Source organism: Diabrotica virgifera, chromosome 8 (genome assembly GCF_917563875.1).
Source record: "Diabrotica virgifera virgifera chromosome 8, PGI_DIABVI_V3a".
NCBI classification, from domain to species: Eukaryota; Metazoa; Arthropoda; class Insecta; order Coleoptera; family Chrysomelidae; genus Diabrotica; species Diabrotica virgifera.
In genome coordinates this window covers 130,340,920-130,368,019 of record NC_065450.1, presented here as the reverse complement: position 1 = coordinate 130,368,019, position 27,100 = coordinate 130,340,920, and the positions used below count along the sequence as shown (strand labels likewise).

At 34.6% G+C, this 27,100-nt stretch overlaps 1 protein-coding gene across 1 annotated transcript in view; it reads right to left on the bottom strand.

Moving 5' to 3' along the window:
• LOC126890419 (sortilin-related receptor-like) overlaps window positions 1-26,479 on the bottom strand; it is a 73,342-nt gene extending 46,863 nt beyond the window's left edge. The window contains exon 1 of the mRNA XM_050659327.1: window positions 26,203-26,479. Coding sequence (XP_050515284.1) covers window positions 26,203-26,374 — 172 coding nt within the window. The 5' untranslated portion in view covers window positions 26,375-26,479. The remainder of the gene's footprint in view (window positions 1-26,202) is intronic.
• Window positions 26,480-27,100: the final 621 nt, after the last annotated feature.

The following is a 27,100-nucleotide window of genomic DNA, read 5'->3' as shown; positions in this document are numbered from 1 at the left end:
CGTGAAAACAGCGTTAAGAAAAAACGGCTTCTCAACATACAACATCGAAAAAGCTCAAAATGCTCGAAGAAGAGATAAGGACCCTACAGAAGACAATAAGCCGATCGGCAAAACCATTCTGCCATATGTGAAGGGTACGACAGAGAAAATAGGGAGAGTGCTGAGAAAACACAACATAGAAACGATATTTAATACGGACAGAAAGATCTCAACTATTTTACCAACACCAAAGACCAAAATATCGTTAGAAAGCCAAGGTGTATACGAGATTCCGTGTGGGGATTGTGGAAAGTCGTACATTGGACAGACCAACCGAAGAATCCAGGTAAGACGAGAAGAACACCGAAATGCTATCGAAAGGGGAGAAACCACGTCATCCCTGGCTCAACATGTTGCAAATACAGGACACACAATAAACCTGAACCAAACAACGATGTTAGTTAACATCGAAATAAAAAGAAAACGGGAAATCAGAGAATCGATAGAAATTGAAAGAAATCCCAACGGCTTAAACCAAAGAGATGATGCGCAACGGCTTCCTACAACTTGGAAAACGGTATTGAAGAAAAAGACCAAAATAAATCAGGCCGCAACATCCACGCGTAACATCCCGCCGACGACTGCAACCTACACCGGACCAATAACAAGAGCCAGAGTTCGCGCAGGGCAAGCAGCATCAGGATCAACTACATAAGCGACGGTATCGTGAGTAAAAATTCAGTTTAGTTCAAGCAGCAGCGAGAAGCGGAACTACCTGACTTGACAATGGCAAGTGAGATCTTGCCGAAACGTCGTCAAAATAATGGTTTTTATCAAAACCAAAATTATTCAACGCGGAGTCAAACCCGGAAAACAACAGAAGGCATATATATATATATATATATATATATATATATATATATATATATATATATATATATATATATATATATATATATATATATAAAATAAAGAAAGATTAATCTTTGCAGATAAGTTAAACAGTAAAGTTTTGAATATTGGGGAAATCTGCAAACCAAAACTCAATGCGTATCAATTGTACGGCCTAACGTTTTCGTGAATGATTATTCACTTCTTCAGGGCTGAAATAAAGAAAATGTTAATTAGCCATATATATTCCATGCAAAATGTTAGTTTTCATTACCAATACGTAGAATTGTAGAGTTACGTTGTTAAGTAATAAAAAAGACGATATGTATAAAAACATATCTCTTTTTGTTTGAAGTAAAAAGAAAACACAACACTTCAACTTGGAAAACTATGGCTATATGGTTACAATCAATGAATTATTTACTCAAGGAACCAATTACACTAGCATATAACTACATTTTATGTTGGAAGTAACTTTACATGTAGATGAGAACAATGAATGTTTAAATATGTCCTTCTTTTTTTTGAACTTTCCCGTTCGGTGTTAACTATATTGAGCGCATGCTCATGAATAGACATGTAGGTTCATTTGACCTACGCATAGAAGTACCAAACACCCAATCGGTACGGACAAAAGGTATTATTAAACAAAAATATTAAGGTTTATTTATCTAAATATTACAAGAGGATGTACCGCAACATAAGTGTCATGTTACATAATTACATATTCTATTTATTTAAATGTTTTTTTTTTTTTAATTTTTTAAAATTATTGTTGATTATTGGCAAACAAAAATTACTTTTTATTCTAAGAACTATTAATATTGACAATTACGTATTATCAGTCAAGTTGGAGTCATGCAAATTCGATCTATGGCTGGTATCTGATCTGAGTAAAAGATGATAAATATCACTCAGATTTTTGAAGTCACCTTTAACATTAATAGAGGAATCATTAAGGAAGATATAGGACATTTCAATAAATTCCCTTTTAAATTTATTGTTCTCTTGATGAAGAACGAGGGTGTTTTCAAAGTCCATGGAATGACCTGTGGTATGGACGTGGTATGGACTTTTTCAAAAGTTAAGGATAAAACAGAAATAGGTAAGCTTAGTAATATTGTCTACAAAGTTCCCTGTTCTTCTTGTAACAAATCGTACATTGGTCAAACTTCTCAACTTCTTAAATTTAGGATCACTTTACACAAAAGTGATTCACGTCTTCAGCCCGACCGTTGTGCATTGGCTAAACACGTCCATACCACAGGTCATTCCATGGACTTTGAAAACACCCTCGTTCTTCATCAAGAGAACAATAAATTTAAAAGGGAATTTATTGAAATGTCCTATATCTTCCTTAATGATTCCTCTATTAATGTTAAAGGTGACTTCAAAAATCTGAGTGATATTTATCATCTTTTACTCAGATCAGATACCAGCCATAGATCGAATTTGCATGACTCCAACTTGACTGATAATACGTAATTGTCAATATTAATAGTTCTTAGAATAAAAAGTAATTTTTGTTTGCCAATAATCAACAATAATTTTAAAAAATTTAAAAAAAAAAACATTTAAATAAATAGAATATGTAATTATGTAACATGACACTTATGTTGCGGTACATCCTCTTGTAATATTTAGATAAATAAACCTTAATATTTTTGTTTAATAATACCTTTTGTCCGTACCGATTGGGTGTTTGGTACTTCTATGCGTAGGTCAAATGAACCTACATGTCTATTCATGAGCATGCGCTCAATATAGTTAACACCGAACGGGAAAGTTCAAAAAAAAGAAGGACATATTTAAACATTCATTGTTCTCATCTACATGTAAAGTTACTTCCAACATAAAATGTAGTTATATGCTAGTGTAATTGGTTCCTTGAGTAAATAATTCATTGATTGTAACCATATAGCCATAGTTTTCCAAGTTGAAGTGTTGTGTTTTCTTTTTACTTCAAACAAAAAGAGATATGTTTTTATACATATCGTCTTTTTTATTACTTAACAACGTAACTCTACAATTCTACGTATTGGTAATGAAAACTAACATTTTGCATGGAATATATATGGCTAATTAACATTTTCTTTATTTCAGCCCTGAAGAAGTGAATAATCATTCACGAAAACGTTAGGCCGTACAATTGATACGCATTGAGTTTTGGTTTGCAGATTTCCCCAATATTCAAAACTTTACTATATATATATATATATATATATATATATATATATATATATATATATATATATATATTGAAGAGGGCGAAACACATTTCTAAGAACTGGTGTTTGGATCTTTGATTCTATTCGAAAAATTTTTCCCAGCCCGAAATGGTGGATGTGTGAATTGTTCGTAAGGGGATTTTTCCACATTCTCTATTTCATCTATTTTATATATATATGTATATATATATATATATATATATATATATATATATTAATTAAACGAAAAGATTTCTCTGGTATACAGAAGAAATCTTTTCCGTAGCGGACGCGAAAATGTAAATTTCAAAGTCTTCATAAAAGACGATGAACGACAAAAGACACCTCTTTGTGTCACAGATTTGTCTACAAAGCCACGTGATTCGCTACACATTCGTCAATAACGGAGAAGAACCGTGATATGAAAGGAAACGGCAATTGCATTTTATTTCACTTCGACCACCACCGATATTCTACACGACGTGTTTCGAGCTCATGTCAAGCTCTCGTCAGGAACATCTAGGTGGATGGTCGAGGTGTAAGAAAATGCTTTTGGCCTTTCTGGTAATAATAAAATAACCAGACTTCAGTACACTTGGTACGACATCTATATTAATTAAACGAAAAGATTTCTCTGGTATACAGAAGAAATCTTTTCCGTAGCGGACGCGAAAATGTAAATTTCAAAGTCTTCATAAAAGACGATGAACGACAAAAGACACCTCTTTGTGTCACAGATTTGTCTACAAAGCCACGTGATTCGCTACGGAAAAGATTTCTTCTGTATACCAGAGAAATCTTTTCGTTTAATTAATATAGATGTCGTACCAAGTGTACTGAAGTCTGGTTATTTTATTATTACCAGAAAGGCCAAAAGCATTTTCTTACACCTCGACCATCCACCTAGATGTTCCTGACGAGAGCTTGACATGAGCTCGAAACACGTCGTGTAGAATATCGGTGGTGGTCGAAGTGAAATAAAATGCAATTGCCGTTTCCTTTCATATATATATATATATATATATATATATATATATATATATATATATATATATATATATATATAGTTATTTTTTTTTTATATCTTATCGACCGTTTAATGAGTAAAAAAGGTGTTATTTATCAGGTTCTGCGGTCACAAAATGAAAACGATTCTATTTTCTTGAAAACTCTATATTTCGCCAATGGTTATTGGCTTCCTCAGGAGTACACTAAAATTTTAATTAAAAATAATAAATAATTGAAAAATACTTACAAATAAATCAAAAACTTACAGAGCGAAATCGTTAAGATAAATGCCAACACATTATAGGATTAAATTTTGAAGAACTATTAACTATTTTGTTAGATATTATCGTTTTAATTTTTATTTAGAGGTAAACTTGTGCAATTATTTTTTTTGACGTTATTATGAAGTTTTCAAAATATTGCAATAGATATTACTAAGGTTACTCGTGTCAGTTTTATAGTTAATAGAATTTCTACTTTGAATAATATGATACATCTCGAGAAACAGCCTATCTTTGTAATTTGTTAACGATTCTAATATTTTTACGTTTTCATAATCAAACTGGTGGCCTGTTTGTATAAAATGTTCGACAACAGCGCATGTGTTGTTTTTTCTTTTGCAGTCACTTTTATGTTGACTAATGTGCTGTTTTAACCATTGACTTGTTTGTCCAATATAACATCCCTGGCAACCTAAACACTGTAATTGATATATAACATTGCTGTTATACATGACTGGTGTCCTATCTTTAATTTTAGAAAATATGGTTTTTGATTTTAGGTTGCTGTATTTGCTAATTTTTATATTTGGGTAGTCTTTAAAGACTACATAAAAGTGACTGCAAAAGAAAAAACAACACATGCGCTGTTGTCGAACATTTTATACAAACAGGCCACCAGTTTGATTATGAAAACGTAAAAATATTAGAATCGTTAACAAATTACAAAGATAGGCTGTTTCTCGAGATGTATCATATTATTCAAAGTAGAAATTCTATTAACTATAAAACTGACACGAGTAACCTTAGTAATATCTATTGCAATATTTTGAAAACTTCATAATAACGTCAAAAAAAATAATTGCACAAGTTTACCTCTAAATAAAAATTAAAACGATAATATCTAACAAAATAGTTAATAGTTCTTCAAAATTTAATCCTATAATGTGTTGGCATTTATCTTAACGATTTCGCTCTGTAAGTTTTTGATTTATTTGTAAGTATTTTTCAATTATTTATTATTTTTAATTAAAATTTTAGTGTACTCCTGAGGAAGCCAATAACCATTGGCGAAATATAGAGTTTTCAAGAAAATAGAATCGTTTTCATTTTGTGACCGCATAACCTGATAAATAACACCTTTTATATATATATATATATATATATATATATATATATATATATATATATATATATATATATATATATATATATATATATATATATATAAACATGAGATGTAGATCCTTGAAACACACTCAGTGATCAAAAGATCCAAGGTTAATGGTTTGACGACCACTCGTACGAAATCAAACAGATGAAATAGAGAATGTGGAAAAATCCCCTTACGAACAATTTTGATGAAAATTTACCGAAATGGTGGATGTGTGAATTGTTCGTAAGGGGATTTTTCCACATTCTCTATTTCATCTGTTTGATTTTATATATATATATATATATATATATATATATATATATATAAGATGGTGGTATTCTTGACTGTATATATAAATATATAGTAGTATCTCTTGAGGATGCAGTCAGTCTATTTATTGGCCCACAAGACAAAGAAAACTCTTTGACTTACTGTCAAGCTTTCGAATTGCTTTAATTCTTTTTCAAGACATCTACAAAAATTTCAAAATATAAAAATGATGTACTTACAATTTATTTTTCTAACTTACTAGTCGTGAGATTAAAAGATAAAGTTGAAACTTTACAAAAAAGGACAATCACACACATATTATAATATTTACAGCAATCTAAAGCATTATGTTGTTTCCATGGTTCGTTGTTCAACATTATATGAATTGTTTACCATTTCTTTAGGAGGAAAGCAAAACCAGTAACAATAGTTGTTTTTTATAGTTGTTAATTTGATGAAAATAAATTAGTCCAGTCAATTTGTCTTCAGCCTATTATGAATTTTTAATGATGGAATGTACGATACAAAATCAGATTATGATGTTGTGCCAAATGTTTGTTGATATGCTAATATATAGCAATAAATGTTACTCAATTTGTCTATATCTGACTTTCTATTTATGCATTTTTTATTTTTCTGGATGTGTGTCATTTCTACAAATAATCTCTTCTGCTCATTTTTCACCCTCTCTAAAATTGACGCTTGTGAAAAATTAAATGAATGATTCAGATTAATTGAGTGGTCGGCTAATGCACAAGCTTGTGATTTGTTTGTGTTAATATCACTTCTGTGCGAAATGATTCTGCTGTGTAATGTACGAGAAGTTTCTCTTATATAAACCTTATCGCAGTCTGAGCAAGGTATTTGATACACTACTTTTGAACTTTCCTTAGTTGTTAGTGGATCTTTAGTTTTGGTGTATAAATGTGCTACAGTTTTAACGTTTCTAGTAACAATTTTTATGTTTTCGAATCCTTTAAATAATTTAAGAAGTTTTGGTGTTAAGATAGGAATATAAGGTAAAGATCCAAATATTTGTGGTGTTGTTGGTACTAAGGTGTCAACTGTTGGACTATTGTTTATTACTTGGCTTGCCGTTTTCACTGTGGGTTGTTTTTTATTGTTGGGATTTTCAGTCAATGTGATGGAAACTGGAGAGGTTGCAGTACTAAAAATTAATTTATTAAGTAGTCCTACTGGATAAGAGTTTTCCATTAGTATCCTTTTTAGTCTCTTCAAACTCTCTTCTTTATATGTTGGATGAGATATTTTTGTTACTCTACTTTTTAGTCCCAAAATTAGGTTTATTTTCATTCGTGTAGGATGTTCCGAATAGTAATTTATGAATCTATTGCTAGAAATCGGTTTTCGATACCATTCTGTTCTGAGACTATTATCTTGAGTGCGATGGACTACCATATCCAGAAAAGGAAGACTGTTATTTTGTTCTCTTTCTGCAGTGAACTGTAATTGGCTACATTGGTTGTTGAAAATATTTAAAACCTCATTCATTTTGTCATTAGGTACTGCTAGGATCAAATCATCTACAAAACGTTTGACAAATGGAATATGAAATGGAATATTGAAGAGACTAAAAAGGATACTAATGGAAAACTCTTATCCGGTAGGACTACTTAATAAATTAATTTTTAGTACTGCAACCTCTCCAGTTTCCATCACATTGACTGAAAATCCCAACAATAAAAAACAACCCACAGTGAAAACGGCAAGCCAAGTAATAAACAATAGTCCAACAGTTGACACCTTAGTACCAACAACACCACAAATATTTGGATCTTTACCTTATATTCCTATCTTAACACCAAAACTTCTTAAATTATTTAAAGGATTCGAAAACATAAAAATTGCTACTAGAAACGTTAAAACTGTAGCACATTTATACACCAAAACTAAAGATCCACTAACAACTAAGGAAAGTTCAAAAGTAGTGTATCAAATACCTTGCTCAGACTGCGATAAGGTTTATATAGGAGAAACTTCTCGTACATTACACAGCAGAATCATTTCGCACAGAAGTGATATTAACACAAACAAATCACAAGCTTGTGCATTAGCCGACCACTCAATTAATCTGAATCATTCATTTAATTTTTCACAAGCGTCAATTTTAGAGAGGGTGAAAAATGAGCAGAAGAGATTATTTGTAGAAATGACACACATCCAGAAAAATAAAAAATGCATAAATAGAAAGTCAGATATAGACAAATTGAGTAACATTTATTGCTATATATTAGCATATCAACAAACATTTGGCACAACATCATAATCTGATTTTGTATCGTACATTCCATCATTAAAAATTCATAATAGGCTGAAGACAAATTGACTGGACTAATTTATTTTCATCAAATTAACAACTATAAAAAACAACTATTGTTACTGGTTTTGCTTTCCTCCTAAAGAAATGGTAAACAATTCATATAATGTTGAACAACGAACCATGGAAACAACATAATGTTTTAGATTGCTTTAAATATTATAATATGTGTGTGATTGTCCTTTTTTGTAAAGTTTCAACTTTATCTTTTAATCTCACGACTAGTAAGTTAGAAAAATAAATTGTAAGTACATCATTTTTATATTTTGAAATTTTTGTAGATGTCTTGAAAAAGAATTAAAGCAATTCGAAAGCTTGACAGTAAGTCAAAGAGTTTTCTTTGTCTTGTGGGCCAATAAATAGACTGACTGCATCCTCAAGAGATACTACTATATATATATATATATATATATATATATATATATATATATATATATATGTTACACTTGAAGTTTCCGCGGGAGCTATATGTGCTTTCTGTTGTTTTCCGGGTTTGACTCCGCGTTGAATAATTTCGGTTTTGAGAAAAACCATTATTTTGACGACGTTTCGGCAAGATCTCACTTGCCATTGTCAAGTCAGGTAGTTCCGCTTCTCGCTGCTGCTTGAAGTAAACTGAATTTTTACTCACGATACCGTCGCTTATGTAGTTGATCCTGATGCTGCTTGCCCTGCGCGAACTCTGGCTCTTGTTATTGGTCCGGTGTAGGTTGAAGTCGTCGGCGGGATGTTACGCGTGGATGTTGCGGCCTGATTTATTTTGGTCTTTTTCTTCAGTACCGTTTTCCATGTTGTAGGAAGCCGTTGCGCATCATCTCTTTGGTTTAAGCCGTTGGGATTTCTTTCAATTTCTATCGATTCTCTGATTTCCCGTTTTCTTTTTACTTCGATGTTAGCTAACATCGTTGTTTGGTTCAGGTTTATTGTGTGTCCTGTATTTGCGACATGTTGAGCCAGGGATGACGTGGTTTCTCCCCTTTCGATAGCATTTCGGTGTTCTTCTCGTCTTACCTGGATTCTTCGGTAGGTCTGTCCAATGTACGACTTTCCACAATCCCCACACGGAATCTCGTATACACCTTGGCTTTCTAACGATATTTTGGTCTTTGGTGTTGGTAAAATAGTTGAGATCTTTCTGTCCGTATTAAATATCGTTTCTACGTTGTGTTTTCTCAGCACTCTCCCTATTTTCTCTGTCGTACCCTTCACATATGGCAGAATGGTTTTGCCGATCGGTTTATTGTCTTCTGTAGGGTCCTTATCTCTTCTTCGAGCATTTTGAGCTTTTTCGATGTTGTATGTTGAGAAGCCGTTTTTTCTTAACGCTGTTTTCACGTTATGCATTTCTTCATTTTGATGTTCTTGGTCTGTCAGTCTTTCGGATCTTGTAATCAAGGTTTTGATGACTGAATGCAATTGTGCAGGATGGTGGTGTGAAGCAGCATTTAGATATCTATCGGTATGTGTCGGTTTCCGATACACTGTATGGCCTATGTGTCCGTCTTGTTTCTTTATTATTAACACATCTAAGAATGGAATTTGATCGTTTTCTTCCAGTTCCATGGTAAACTGAATTTTATGGTGGATATTGTTGATGTGTTCTAAAAAAGCCTTTAGTTTTTCTTCTCCGTGGGTCCAGATAATAAAAGTGTCATCCACGTATCTAAGCCACAGTTTGGGTTTGTATTCAGCTGTTTCTATTGCCCGCTGTTCTATTTCCTTCATAAACAAGTTCGCTATTACTGGTGACAATGGGGAACCCATCGGTGCTCCCTCAACTTGTTTATATCTTTGTTCCTTATAGATGAAATAAGTGTTATTTAAACAGTGTTTGGTTAGGTTTAGTGTATCCGGTGATATTGGATACTTTTTGCTTATGATGTCCAGTGATTCATCTATTGGAACATTCGTGAAAAGTGAGACAACATCGAAGCTGACTAGCACATGTCCCGGCTCAAGAGTCACACCTTTTATACGCTCGATGAAGTGGCTCGCGTTCTTGACGTAAGAATCCGCTTCTTCCGCGTATGGTTGCAGCTGTTGGGCCAGAAATTTCGCCAGCGGTTGTAAGGGAGATCCGATGGAGCTCACAATTGGTCGCAGTGGTAATCCTGCCTTGTGTACCTTGGGTAGGCCGTAAAATTTTGGGCATCTAGATGACTTCTCTCTAGGTATGAGATGGACCTGTTGTTCTTTATTGATATTTGAGCCTTTGATCTTGGCTTTTGTTATTTTCTCTAGATAGGTTGTCGGGTCTGACGAGATGCTTTGATATGTTGTATCATTTAAGATGTCGTTTGTTTTTGTTTCGTAGTCTTGAATATTCATCACTACCGTAGCGTTGCCTTTGTCAGCTGGAAGCACGATGATTTCTTTGTTGTTCTTCAAATTATGTAAGGCTTCTTTCTCTTCCCGTGTTAAATTTCTTTTTGGTGGTTTAGCTGTTCTTAATATTTTTGATACGTCTTGGCGTATGATCTCGGCTGTTTCTGCTGGGAGATTAGTAATTGTAGTCTCTACCTCAGTAATGATGTTTTCTACGGGAATGTATGTAGGTGCAACAGCAAAATTGAAACCTTTTGCAAGAACACTATTCGTGGCTTCATCCAGTGTCAGATTTGAAAAGTTATATACTAAATTGTTTGTTTCTATTTGTGGATTTTCTTTCTTTTTTGGCCGCTGTTGTAGTAACAAATTTTCAAACTTTTTAATTTGTTTGGTCTTAGTCAGATCAGCATCTGTTTCTGCTCGAAAGTTTGTCAGTTGTTCAAAGAAATTCCATAATGTTGGATGGATTGTGTTACTTAGTTTAAGATGCAGCTGTAATGATTCTGCATTCATTTTGTCGATGTCTCGTCTGGTATCATGGATTGCCTCTCTAATAAGCGCCAGGCTTGCTCTTCTTAAGATGCTTTTAGTTTTATAGTTGTTTTTGTGAAAAGTGAGCTTCATACAAGTCGGTATAATGCTTTCGTCCCGGCAGCGTTCTAAAAACGTAAGGTTGCATAACAACGTCCTTCGTTTCGATCGTAGTTTTTCGTATCTTCTGATGTCTGGTAGAATTTCCTCCCCGTAGAGGTTAATTATGTTACACTTGAAGTTTCCGCGGGAGCTATATGTGCTTTCTGTTGTTTTCCGGGTTTGACTCCGCGTTGAATAATTTCGGTTTTGAGAAAAACCATTATTTTGACGACGTTTCGGCAAGATCTCACTTGCCATTGTCAAGTCAGGTAGTTCCGCTTCTCGCTGCTGCTTGAAGTAAACTGAATTTTTACTCACGATACCGTCGCTTATGTAGTTGATCCTGATGCTGCTTGCCCTGCGCGAACTCTGGCTCTTGTTATTGGTCCGGTGTAGGTTAAAGTCGTCGGCGGGATGTTACGCGTGGATGTTGCGGCCTGATTTATTTTGGTCTTTTTCTTCAGTACCGTTTTCCATGTTGTAGGAAGCCGTTGCGCATCATCTCTTTGGTTTAAGCCGTTGGGATTTCTTTCAATTTCTATCGATTCTCTGATTTCCCGTTTTCTTTTTACTTCGATGTTAGCTAACATCGTTGTTTGGTTCAGGTTTATTGTGTGTCCTGTATTTGCGACATGTTGAGCCAGGGATGACGTGGTTTCTCCCCTTTCGATAGCATTTCGGTGTTCTTCTCGTCTTACCTGGATTCTTCGGTTGGTCTGTCCAATGTACGACTTTCCACAATCCCCACACGGAATCTCGTATACACCTTGGCTTTCTAACGATATTTTGGTCTTTGGTGTTGGTAAAATAGTTGAGATTTTCCTGTCCCTATTAAATATCGTTTCTATGTTGTGTTTTCTCAGCACTCTCCCTATTTTCTCTGTCGTACCCTTCACATATGGCAGAATGGTTTTGCCGATCGGTTTATTGTCTTCTGTAGGGTCCTTATCTCTTCTTCGAGCATTTTGAGCTTTTTCGATGTTATATGTTGAGAAGCCGTTTTTTCTTAACGCTGTTTTCACGTTATCCATTTCTTCATTGTGATGTTCTTGGTCTGTCAGTCTTTCGGATCTTGTAATCAAGGTTTTGATGACTGAATGCAATTGTGCAGGATGGTGGTGTGAAGCAGCATTTAGATATCTATCGGTATGTGTCGGTTTCCGATACACTGTATGGCCTATGTGTCCGTCTTGTTTCTTTATTATTAACACATCTAAGAATGGAATTTGATCGTTTTCTTCCAGTTCCATGGTAAACTGAATTTTATAGTGGATATTGTTGATGTGTTCTAAAGGCTTTTTTAGAACACATCAACAATATCCACCATAAAATTCAGTTTACCATGGAACTGGAAGAAAACGATCAAATTCCATTCTTAGATGTGTTAATAATAAAGAAACAAGACGGACACATAGGCCATACAGTGTATCGGAAACCGACACATACCGATAGATATCTAAATGCTGCTTCACACCACCATCCTGCACAATTGCATTCAGTCATCAAAACCTTGATTACAAGATCCGAAAGACTGACAGACCAAGAACATCAAAATGAAGAAATGGATAACGTGAAAACAGCGTTAAGAAAAAACGGCTTCTCAACATACAACATCGAAAAAGCTCAAAATGCTCGAAGAAGAGATAAGGACCCTACAGAAGACAATAAACCGATCGGCAAAACCATTCTGCCATATGTGAAGGGTACGACAGAGAAAATAGGGAGAGTGCTGAGAAAACACAACATAGAAACGATATTTAATACGGACAGAAAGATCTCAACTATTTTACCAACACCAAAAACCAAAATATCGTTAGAAAGCCAAGGTGTATACGAGATTCCGTGTGGGGATTGTGGAAAGTCGTACATTGGACAGACCAACCGAAGAATCCAGGTAAGACGAGAAGAACACCGAAATGCTATCGAAAGGGGAGAAACCACGTCATCCCTGGCTCAACATGTCGCAAATACAGGACACACAATAAACCTGAACCAAACAACGATGTTAGCTAACATCGAAGTAAAAAGAAAACGGGAAATCAGAGAATCGATAGAAATTGAAAGAAATCCCAACGGCTTAAACCAAAGAGATGATGCGCAACGGCTTCCTACAACATGGAAAACGGTACTGAAGAAAAAGACCAAAATAAATCAGGCCGCAACATCCACGCGTAACATCCCGCCGACGACTTCAACCTACACCGGACCAATAACAAGAGCCAGAGTTCGCGCAGGGCAAGCAGCATCAGGATCAACTACATAAGCGACGGTATCGTGAGTAAAAATTCAGTTTACTTCAAGCAGCAGCGAGAAGCGGAACTACCTGACTTGACAATGGCAAGTGAGATCTTGCCGAAACGTCGTCAAAATAATGGTTTTTCTCAAAACCGAAATTATTCAACGCGGAGTCAAACCCGGAAAACAACAGAAAGCATATATATATATATATATATATATATATATATATATATATATATAAGTACAGTACAACCTGCCACATCCGGACCTCCCCATGTCCGGACGGTTTTGCCTTCCACATCTACCGAAATCTACCGATAAAGGCAGTCCTGCTGTTGGACAACGCACCCTCTCGTCCCGACCCAAAAGAACTAAAAGATAAAAAATATAGTGTATTTTTTGCCCCCAAATGTGACATCCCTCTGTCAACCTATGGATGAAGGTATTGTAGAATCTATAAAACGGGTCTATCGATCAAAGTTATTGACAGCGTTGATTACTGGAATGTATGAAGGAGAAAACGTTTCGGTTTCAGAGACTATAAAAGAATTTTATAATCTCTGATGGTTTATAGTTTATGCACTTTATGCACTTTAAAGTGCAGTTATGCATTTTCACCCATTTTTAAATAGTATACTTTTTCCTGACGTCCTCCTGAACATAATGTAAAAAACTGCAAGTCTCTAGGTGCTGTATTTAAAAATAGATTTATTTTTAAGTATTTTCTATGGGAAATAAGCCACAATTTTACTAAAAAAATTATTATTAAAAATTATTAAAAATTGAAAATTAAAAAAAAATTATTAGATTTATTTTGTGCTCAATTCCCTCGTCTATAAGTTTATCTGACTCAGTAAATTATGAAATAAAAGACGTTCTCTTAATTAATTTGCTTTTGATTTACAGTCAAATTGTGGCTGCACCTTTTAATTTTGTTGGGTTGGTAGCGGCCATCTGGTGAGATAATTTGACGTTTAGCCTTACGACCCTCGAAAACCCTCGAGACTCCAGAAGATGACGTCCCTTACAGTGACCTTGGGCACCAGTTGATCCGGATGTCAGTTCTGATGACGTATTCGTGTTCAGTGACCCCAAAAACCCCCGAATAACAAAATTTGGTCCTTGGTATACTGATTTTGACATGCTTATGCACTTTTGGATGCATTTTATGCACTTTAAAGTGCAGTTATGCATTTCCACCCATTTTTGAATAGTAGATTTTTCCTGACGTCATTCTAAACATAATGCAAAAAACTGCAAATCTCTAGGTGCTGTATTTAAAAATCGATTTATTCGGGTGTTTTTAGTGCTAAATACCCTTGTCTATTAAATTACCTATTAGAAAAAAAATTTTACAAAGTAACAAAAACAAAATTTATTTAATTTATTAATGTTTTATATTTATGTATTTTGATAACGATTTCCTAGTGGAAATCATTATCAAACTTTGCACTCGTGTATGTATGTTATTTTGTGATTACACTGTATTCGGACTATTATTTTATCATCTTATCTATCTACTAAGAATTTTTATTTCTATGGGAATTTTTGTAAAATCTGTTAACATTGCGAAGTAGATACATTAAATGTAAAACAAAATAAAAATGTGGAAAAGTTTTTATTCTTTTAGAAAAAAATTGAGCAAAAATCGCTTAATATCAAAACCTATGATATTTTTTGAAAACTAATATTTTTGCACGGATGATTGATAGTATGGTATAGTTAGACCCAAACCCAGACACCCAAATTGAAAGTTATCCTCCAACACCAAATTATTCTATATGGTCCACATAATGTTCAGAAAAAAGTCACACCGTTTTGAGTGTCGGGTTTGGGGGGGAGAGGGGGGAGAAATCTGCAAATTCCTAGTTTTTTACGTTTTTCGTTAATATTTCTAAAACTAAGCGGTTTAGCATGAACAACCCTCTACACAAAATTGTTCTACATTAAATTTGAAATAAAAAAGGCCCTATGCATAACCCTTCTAAAATGAACGGTTCCAAAGTTACGGAGGTAGTATAGTATAATTGGTCCAAAAAAAGGCCTAACCCAGACATCTAAAGTAAAAGTTTTCCTTCAACACCAAATTCTTCTATATGGTCCACATATTATTCAGTAAAAAGTTACACCATTTTGAGCGTCCGGTTTGGGGGGAAGATGGGGGAGAATTCGGTAAATTAGTAGTTTTTTACGTTTTTCGTCAATATTTCTAAAACTATGCTTTAGCGTAAGGAATGTTCTATAGAAAAATGTTCTACATAAAATTTAAAACAAAAAAGGTTCTATATATAATTGTTATAAAATCAACGGTTCCAGAGTTACGGAGGGTGAAAAGTGGAGGTAATACTTTTTATAATTATCGATTTCTCCCCGATAACTTTCACTTTGGATGTCTGGGTTTTTGGTATAGGGTTATATCATAAATATTGCCCAAAAAATATAAAAAGTATCGAAAACCTCGACTTTTCACCCTCCGTAACTCTGGAACCGTTGATTTTATAACAATTATGTATAGAACATTTTTTGTTTTAAATTTTATGTAGAATATTTTGGTATATAACATTGTTTACGCTAAAGCATAGTTTTAGAAAAATTGACGAAAAACGTAAAAAAACTACTAATTTACCGGTTTCTCTCCCATCTCCCTCCCAAACCGGACGCTCAAAATGGTGTAACTTTTTACTGAACAATATGTGGACCATATAGAACATTTTGGTGTTGGAGGAAAACTTTTACTTTAAATGTTTGGGTTAGGCCTTTTTTTTGGACCAGTCATATTATACTACCTCCGTAACTTTGGAACCATTCATTTTTGAAAGATTATACATAGGACCTTTTTTATTTCAAATTTAATGTAGAATAATTTTGTATAGAGGGTTGTTCATGCTAAACCGCATAGTTTTAGAAATATTGGCGAAAAACTTAAAAAACTACGAATTTACCGATTTCTCCCCCCTCTCCGCTCCCCCCTTCCCCTAACCCTGCGCTCAAAATGGTGTGACTTTTTTCTGGACATTGTGTGGACCATATAGAACAATTTGGTGTTGAAGGATAACTTTCACTTTGGATGTCTGGGTTATGCCATCTTTTGGATCAACTATACTATACTATGATGCGTAAAGTGCGGAGAAAAGCCTTGAAGCAAATTCTGTCAGACTCCAGCAGATTACAGCAACACCCGGCATGTTATAGTGGATGCCCAGGGCAGGCGCGAATCTAGAACTTCATAATAGGGAGGGGGCATACTTTCCGCAAATATTATATTATCCAGATTTAGCCATACGACTCACACTTTCTCTAAGGATAAAATTCATTCATCCCAGATACCTACGGTCTCAAAAGGATTGAGCTTTGGTGGGACTCTTTCCGTGTTATCAAGCCGTAGGTGACTTGCTACGTCGGAGTATTTTCCAAAACACGTCTTACGCAGCTGAATATTAAGAGTAGCACCGCTGCATTATTCCAGATTTAGCAATACGGCTCACACTCCCTTAGAGGGTAAAGTTCATTCATCCCAGATCTGCAATGCTGAGGCACAGTGCATATACAATGCTAAAGGCTGTTGTTTCAAAATTGTTGCTCACCACACACCACGTAACTTTCTTGACATATTAGCTCCGTCGTCGTAACCTTGCCCACGGATATTTGAACTATCTAGCCCTAAGTATCCGAATTCTCGTATTATCTTCTTCTTCTTCAGGTGCCATCTCCGCTACGGAGGTTGGCAATCATCATAGCTATTTTAATTTTTGAGGCAGTAGCTCTAAATAGTTGTTTCGAGCTGCATCCAAACCACTCTCTCAGGTTCTTCAACCATGAAATTCGTCTTCTTCCGATGCTTCTTCTGTCATCTATCTTTCCTTGCATTATGAGTCGTAGGATGCCATACTTCTCGCCCCGCATCACATGTCCGAGATACTGTAGCTTCTTTTCTTTAATTGTAAGTTCAACTTCCTTTTCTTTACCTATTCTTCTCAGTACTTCATTGTTTGTAACTCTATCTACCCAGGAAACCCTCATAATTTTTCTATAGGTCCACATTTCAAAGGCGTTAAGTCGTCTCATTGTCTCTACATTTAACGTCCATGATTCCACTCCATAGTATAGAACACTGTAAACGTAACATTTTGTTAGGCGTACTTTAAGAGCTAATGTTAAATCTTTGCTACATAGGACCTTTTTCATTTTTATAAAATTAGAACGTGCTTTTTCGATTCTGACTTTTATTTCTGCAGTGTAGTCATTATTTTCTGTTATAAGTGTTCCTAGGTAAGTGTACTTTTTTACTCTTTCGATCTGCTGGCCCTCTATTATCAAGATTTCGTTAGTATTATGGTTGTTTTTACTAATTTTCATAAACTTCGTCTTTTTGATATTGAGAGAGAGTCCGTACTCCCTACTACACCTTACTATTTTACTCATGAGTCTTTGCAGGTCTTGTAAACTATCGGCTATTATTACTGTATCATCTGCATATCTGATGTTGTTAACTAAGACTCCATTTACTCTTATGCCGACTGTTTCATCTTCCAGAGTTTCTCGCATTACCTCTTCAGAATAAGCGTTAAATAATAGAGGTGATAGTATGCAGCCTTGCCTGACTCCTCTCTTTATTTCCATTTCTTCAGATGTTTCTTTTTCAATTCTTACTATTGCTTGCTGATTGTAATAGAGGTGTGTTATTAGTCTTAAATCTCTCTCATCTAGGTTTTTATTTTTTAGGATTTCCATGAGTCGATCATGTTTGACTTTATCAAACGCCTTATTGTAGTCTATAAAACAGACGTAAAGAGGATGGTTAACATCCAAACATCTCTGTGTCAGCACGTTGAAGGAGAATAATGCCTCTCTGGTACCCATACCATTGCGGAACCCATATTGAGTGTCACTAATATCCAGCTCCAGTTTAGAGTGTATTCTTGCGTGGATAATTTTCAATAGAATTTTCAAGGTATGTGACATTAAGCTTATGGTTCGGTAGTCACTGCATTCTTTTGCATTCACCTTCTTTGGCAAACACACAAAGGCTGATGTCAACATTTCTCTAGGGATGATTCCTGTATTATAGATAGCGTTGAACAGTTCTACTATTATGTCCAGGTTTTTCTCGTTGACCAACTTTATCAGCTCGCTAGGCAATTCATCTGGACCAGCAGATTTATTGGTTTTCATAGAGTTTATTGCCTGACCAACCTCTGATTTGGTTATCTCTGGGCCTACATCTCCCGTTTGGCTATCTACGGATGTACTAGCTTCTCTCTGGTCATGAAATAGTTCCTCGATATACTCTTTCCATCGTCGTAGTTTTCGTTTAGTCTCCATTATAATATTTCCATTTTTGTCGAGCAATATATTTGAGGTTCTTCTATTTCCTATTCCGGCTAGTTCTTTGACGTATTTCTCGTATTATAACGATTGGCAATGTCTCTTCAGTTAAATCTTAAACCACTAGTAACTAATCTTAAAAAATCTTCTTTTAAACAGTACTTCTCTTTGTCTACACATCGCACACATAATGTTAATTGTCCATTAGAGCTGATGTCAGTTGTTTTATCTACCAAAATAGAAAAATATTTGCTTCGCTTAACTGATTCAATAAGCAATAACAGTGCTACAACTGTCTATGAGGTCGTTTGTCGTTTTGCTTTGTTTTACTTATAAGCGTTGAATTCTTGGTAGCATTTTTAAGATGGTGTTCCAGAATCTGAGCATCTGCATCAACTTTGTATTTAAGAAGTTCCCTGAAGTTCCCTTCGTTTGAATTATTGATTGATTCAGACGATTCCATTTTCAAATCAATAGAACCATCATTTATGTGCCCTCTTAAAGGAATGTTTTTTCGATCGCACAAAATAATTGTTTTTACATTTTTACCATCGGAACAGGTTTCGTTCGATTTTCGTCTACTTTTTGTCCAACTTTTTTGTCTTACTACTGTCATCTAACGTTTTTTTCTTATCTTCAGACACTTTTTTAAAGTTGCTACATTTTAATTGAGCCCTTTTATGATAGTAATTATAATAGTTGTTATATCAGAATGGCTCCTTACTATTTCACACGCTTTCTTGAATTTCCGAAGCGGCTTAGTATCTAAGTTTGGTAACGTGATTTAGCTTTGGCCCCCCTCTTTAGGCCCGAATAAAACACACACACACGGCAGAAGGACCTTCATCTTTATTACTGTAAGATAGCCACGGGAATTTATTTAACCACATAAGCTGGAACTGTCTTGAGTGTCCCGATTCTAATGTCTTTGGAAATCTGTATTCACTTTCAGGAACCCAAGGATCAGTTAGGACACGATATTTTAACTCGTCACTGCACTTTTCGTTACCCACAAACAACCGGTTTCGTTAAAATTAGGGGTTGCCGAACATGTATCACACGTAACTGATTCTGGTGAAAATATATTTACACCAATACTGCAGTTTCCGACATCTGACGTTAACATAGGCCTATTATTACGATCGACAACATTAGTAGACCGAGATCTTCCTTCAGAACATGGCCTTTTTATGAACTGCATGATGTCGGTTTGAATCTTTCTTTTGGAAATATTCGCTATTATTCACCGCTAGCAAACACAATCCACGGCTATTATTCTCACTGGCCGCTCTTTACCAACTGTAGGTGTTAAGATTAACCTTTCTATCTAGTGTCAATGGGTACGCCTGGATTATCTAGCAAAATTCAAATTTTTATATTTTTAAAAGATGAAGTTTTTCAATCCTAGAAGCAACATTAATAATATTGAAAATATTAAAAATATTACTAAAAGATTTTTAAATTGAAAAACTTATTGGTACACTTTCCTGGTGACATGGATGCTGCAGTGAAGACAAAGGGAAGGAATTCTACACTATGCAATTCACATCCCCGTCTGCAGCTTGGTAAAGTTCCAACGGAAAATGCACCTAGTTACTCTACGGAGTAATACGACTATAAAATAAAAATGTATACCATTTTTATTTAGTTGCAATGAGAAGGCAAAACAATCTTACTTTTCAATTAGAATACGGAGTGCAATTCAGCTCTCTGAATCGCGATTTTCGATTCTTATTGGAATCTCATCGGAGAGAGCGCAGGCTTGTTCTCCATATCCTAACTGACCATCACCGAGAGCTTTCCCCACACATTGCAACTGAAACAAATAGGATAGGTGACTAGCGTCATTTTTTCAATTTAAAAATCTTTTAGTAATATTTTTAATATTTTCAATATTATTAATGTTGCTTTTAGGATTGAAAAACTTCATCTCTCAATTGCCAGATGACGCTAGTCACCTACCCTATTTGTTTCAGTTGCAATGTGTAGGAAAAGCTCTCGGTGCTGGTCAGTTAGGATATGGAGAACAAGTCTGCGCTCTCTCCGATGAGATTCCAATAAGAATCGAAAATCGCGATTCAGAGAGCTGGATTGCACTCCGTATTCTAATTGAAAAGTAAGATTGTTTTGCCTTCGCATTGCAACTGAATAAAAATGGTATACATTTTTATTTTATATTTTTATTGTATCGCAAATTTGAGACGCGACTTTTCATGATGTAAGGTTAATGCCCAGTTTAACGTATGTATTTGCAAAATTTCATTTTGTTATTATTTGAATTGATAAAAATATATCCATAAACATAAAATCCTTTATAAAAGGTATATTTGTTAAAATCCATATACAGGGCTACATCAAAGACATAACTAGTTTTCGATCGGTTGACCGATCATCATCAGTGTAATCTTAGAATCTACATGCTAACCACCAAAGTAAAAATATTTCGGTATAAACCCTTTATAATTGATCCGTCATAGGAACATATGAAGAAGATGTGATTTATAACATGGATGCATAAAATATCCAATGTTTTACGCCCGAGGTACCAATGAGCTCAATCTGACAAGTTCACGTCATGGCTGTATGGAAGCAAGTCTGTATGAAGCACATCAAAAAATATATCCGTTGTTTATGGTTTCATCAGTTCCATGGTAACAAATGCGCATAACAGTTTATTTTCAGAGAAGGCTGCTTTCATTGTATTTTATGGCTTCTTTTAATTCTTTGGTATTCTACTGATCGCTTGAAGTTTAGAGTTGACAGAAAAAATAATAAAACAAATACTTATAGACTAAATACAATAGGGGGTCCATGGCCCCGTTGACCCCCTGTATCGGCGCATTGGCCAAGGGTAACTACCTGGGGAAGACCCAGATGAACAACAACAGAAAACAAAACACAACAACCTAAAAGAAACAAAGAAACAATAGGCAATCGTACGCTCAAATCACCAAACCCACATAAAAACCTAGCAACAGATTCGACCACTACTAATCTCAAAAGAACAACAAAAAGGACTGGCCACGAATGTAGAAGAGCTATCAAAAATGTTAAAATAGGCAACACGAGCTAAGATACGTAGCTAGGGAACATCTAAAGATAAGCTCCTGGAAATTAGGCGGCATAAGAACAAATGCAAACGTGCTGGACGAACTAATAAATAGACATAAAATGGATGTCGTAGCATTACAAGAAACTAAACTAACTCACACCATCAACTTTCCAGGATATGGCATCTATAGGAAAGGACAACAGAGCAAATTCAGGAGCAACTATTCTCGTGAAAAAAGGAATAAATCATACATTAGAACAGATACAGGCAGTAAGGACTAAAGAAGCAACAATAATAAGTCCAGATGAAACCAGGAGAAAGTCCAGCATATGTAAAGCCAACAGCTCTTTAAACGACGACGAACTGGATGTTTTCCTGAACATAGAAGAACCGTCCATAATAATAGGAGACGTAAACTCCAGATCCCCTAACTGAAACTATATAACTACAAACAGAAACGGAAGAATATTCACACAGGGCCGTCTTAACCCGGGGGTGCAAGGGGTGCAAGGCACCCGGGCGCCAAGTCCAAGGGGCGCAAGCCGAACATTTGCTAAGCTCAAAATTGCGCTTTTTGTCCTTAAAAAACCTAAAAATAACAAAAACATACAAGTGCGCTTTCGGTATTTTTTACAAAGGCTATTAATCTTACTACACCTACAATACGCAAATGTAATACGAAACCCATTTAGTTTATTCCGACAATAATTTCAAAAAGGTGACGCGTAGGTACACTATTTTGACCAATATTGAATGTCGAGTAACAATGAATCACCATCTTGTAAAAATTATCAGTGTATCCGATTCTGCTGATAAAAGTATAATTGCCGTTGGGGAGCTATGTATGTATCCCACTTTTAGCGACGCCTTTTATAATAGTAAAATATAAATGCTGATCTTCTAAAACCTAATTTTCTTTATTACGTTTGCGACAAGAAAGACGTTTATTTTACGTTTTTAGAAAGACGTGAGAGAAGGGTAGCCACTTAATTTCTGAAAAAAAATATGTACCTAGATCTAAAAAAAGCCTTGGTAGAAAGTCATACAGTAGACTCTGTCAATTCAGCAGCAGTTGAACGCGAAAGAAAAAGGTGGACGGCGGTTTTAGAAAGAATTATCGAAATAATAACATTTTTAGCACGACAAAATTTACCATTAAGAGGAACCAGTCAAAGGTTCCATGAATAGGATAACTTTTTAAAATTAATAGAATGTATTTGATAATACGCTATCAGAACACATTACACGAATTGTTGTCCAATCTCCCTTTTTTCTGGAAATCTAATGAACTTTCTTATTTTAAATGGAACAACCTGTATATTTTTTGCTTTTTGAATTCGTTAAGAAATACTGATTATTTTTTATGTTATATTCCTTATACCTCAATGCCATAATTTCGGAGTTATTGCGACATTTATTAAAAAAAAATTTAAAGAAATTATAGACATCAATTTTTTCGGCCCGGTTAGACATTTTCTAGGTTCTTTGGATCATTGGGAATAAAAAAAGGTTTTTTGTAATTTTTCTCTAAAGTTAATCGTTTCCGAGTTATAAACAATTTAAAACTGAAAAAAATTGAAAAATGACGATTTTAAAGGTTCAAAAACACAAGTAAAAAGAATAATTTTTAAAATTACGAAGTATCAAAATTCAAGCTCAAACCTTCTTCTATCAGCTCCCTATAAGAATTGTTGGCACGTTTTATTATAAAACATTGTTTTTTATTGTTAATGAAACTCATAAGAGAGGACGGGCGATCGGGCTGCATTAACAACTAAAAAACAATATTTTAGAATGAAATAAGACCAAATCACTTATCGGTAGCTGATACAATAAAGTTTGAGTTTGAATTTAGGCACTTTGTAGTTTCACAAATAATATTTTTTACTTAAGTTTTTGAACCTAGAAAATCAGCTATTTTCGATTTTTTTTTCAGTTTTAAATTGTTTAGAGAAAAATTATAAAAGACCTTTTTTTATTCCCAATGATCCAAAAAACCTAAAAAATGGCTAACCGGGCCGAAAAAATTGATTTTTAAATTTCCTTTAAAATTGTTTTTAATAAATGTCATAATAATTCCGAAATTGTGGCATTTAGGTATAGAAAACATAACATGAAAATTTCTTAGATACCTACTTAAAAACGCAAAAATATATAGTGTTCTATTTAAAATAAGAAAGTTCATTAGATTACCAGAGAAACGGAGGATTTGACAACAATGTAATTACCACTATAATATCGGCCGCATTAGAAGACCCTGGCTCACAAAAAGCTATAAAAATCGTTTTAGCGGTTTCCGAGAAATTACCGTGTTTCTATACTCTCTCGCTACCCTGTATAATCTTCTGATAAAAGGGGGCGCAAAGATGAGTCTTGCACCCCGGCGCCGTGTATGCTTAAGACGGCCCTGTATTCACAGATAAGCCGAACTGCATACACACCTCCGAACCATAAACGAAAGTATCAGGAGACAACAACCCCATACTCCTAGAAATAGGCACATGACAAATGGTCTGACTTCAAATGACTGGTGAATATAGAAAATGGAAACGTTCCTACAATGGGCAATCCACAAGAAATAGAGGAAAAAGGGCTAGAGCTCGAAAACATCATAAAAGAAGCAGTAAGGAATAGCACTACTGAACAAGAATATGAAATTACAATGGGAAGATTTAGATACATTCATCAGGAAATAAAAGAAGTGATAAAGTGTAATGATATGCATGATAGTGAGTTGTAAGGATATTTTCTTTTGATAATATTAATTTTCTTTCTCTTTTGCAGACATCCAGGATTTATTTTTTTTATTTATTTTGAACTGTACATAAACAAAAATCCTAAATATACTTTCTTTGGTTTTAACCTGTATTTTACTGAGTCTGTCGTCTTAAAAAGCTACCCGTCACAAAAGGAAAAGTGAAAATTCAAAAAAAAAAGCCAGAACCATAAATCACGAAGATAAAAATAGGACAAACCGTTTGAATTAACAAATCAATGAGGCACTAATAGAATATAGAAGTTAAAAGTGGGATAATTACTTAACAAAAATAAAGGAACGGGCCAAATATTCAAAAAGGCTCCAAAGAACTTTAAGAAACGATGGAAAACTCATTCCTCCACTACACGGAAAAATGAGAAAGTCTCTACTACTCTGTAATAGAGAAAACCGTGATGATGAGAAGGACTATGGGAGTCACGGACTACCACAGTACTCCAGCAGCTGGAGTACCAAAAAGGACAGTCTTATCACCCCTCCTGTATAGCATGTAGACAGCAGACGTTCCAAGAAAATCCGGGCCACTAATCGGTTTTATGCAAACGACACTGCAAACACAGTAACCTGGATATAGCTGTAACAAATCTACAGACGGTACTGGATACTATAGAAGAATGGAGTATCCAATGAAAAATAGCAATAAATCCTGAAAATACCTAAGTGGATCCCTTCAAATAGAGAAAAGATAACCCAGAAGGACAGCTAAGACAGACCCGCCAAATGGAAAAACGATGCTAAATACCTACGAGTCACAACAGACCAAGGCCAACATTCACACCATATGTTAATGAGACAATCGAGAAAAAAGCAACGGCCAGAGCCGCCTTAAGAGGACTCACAGAAAGAAGAAGCAAATTTGCTATAAAAACGAAATTAAGACTGATGAACAGCATCGTACTACCCGTAATAACATAATATGCATCTCTTCCATGGGGACACACAATCATAGCAACAAAAAGAAGATTCAAACAGCACAAAACAACTACCTTAGAGAAGCTGCAAACGTGCCGAGATACGTCGCTAAACGGTTCCTACTCAGAGACCTAAAATAAATAAGGGTACTGTATATGAGGGAGGAAAAAGCTACAAACTTTTGTAAATGAGCGAGGAAATAAAATGTACTGAGCTAGAAGAGGCCCGAGCAAGTAATACAAATCGATGATAAGTCACTACAAATAGTCGGAATAGAGCGCCTCACGCTGGTCTGCATTTTCGGGGTAGAATTTCGTGTGGGAATCCTTGTACCCAGGGCTCCCACATCATAAGCATATTGCTGATAGAGAGCTACTATAGCGAGTGCTGTCGAGTGGGCATATTATGGAAACATTGTTCTTGGTTATTTACATATTGTAAATATTTTATTAATCAATATTTTCGATGAAAGTTTATACAGAATGTTGAATCGTTAATAAATAATTTACTAGAATGCATCAAAGCTGCATATTTTTTTATTTATTATTGAAAATAAACCACTGGCAACAGAAATATCAACCATAAACATGAGAAGCGCTAAAAAATAAATACCACTTGACTTGAGCATTAAAAAAATTAATACAATGAATTAAACAAACATTTTTCATGTTTTTTATGTATTTTGATAAAGATTTCTGAAAGGGCAATCGAAATTTTAATAATTTTAATTTCTTAACTTACATTGTGGGTTGTTCCCAATTAAAATAGTAAATTTCATGAGATGCCACAAGAAAATAGCTTCAGAACAATATTTAGACCGGTATGGGCCTAACGTTATTCAAAATTTTAAGAAATTTTTATGTTTACTTACCGCAATTCAGTTCATCCGATCCATCTCCACAATTGTCGGAACCATCACATCTTTGTTGAAAATCTACACATTTTGAATTTGTGCATGTAAACTGATGCTGAGGACAATCATAATAATTCGTTGAAATGACTGCATTTAATAACGTTGAAATCACAAAAAACACAATTAACATACTGAAAATAAAAATAAAACTATAAGTTACTGGTCTACCACTAATATAATAAAAGAGTACTAGCAATAAACAAAGAATGAATAATAGCGCAACCTGAACTTTAATGTTGACTCTAGTCAAATAAATGCAGTTGTTATTCCATGAATATACGACTGTTTTTAATTATCGCGATAACGATTATTTTACTGTGCGAAAAGAAGTACAAAAGCAAATTATACTATTACTCTACTAATACACCAGGGAAAATAAGCTAGAAATTGACCATGTTCGGGACACTTAAATATCCAGGTAGCTGACTACTTTTTTAGATATTGTAGACCTATAGGAAGAAAACCTACCTGTTTCCTGCCTAGAGTTCGCGTCCGTTTTTTAATTATTAACAATTTAGTGAAAAGAATGCGATTTTTTCGATTTTTTGCACCCCATTCAAAAGCTAAATAGTTGACATAAAATGACAAATTGTAATTTTTTAGAACATTGGAAAACCTTCAAAATTCCGATTTTTAAAAGTTAAAAAGTTTATTTCTTGCTTTGCAAACTGAAAAATAAATGAAAATTGTTATTTGTTATTAACTTTTACTAAAACTAACTTAGAAGTTTAGTGTTTTACCCAAAGTTGGGTATTGGGGTACTTAACAAACCTTCAAAATTTGAGACCGCTCTATTAATTAGTTTAAAAGTTATTCTGTTTGTTTATCCCAGAGACCTTTATTTTGCAATAACATA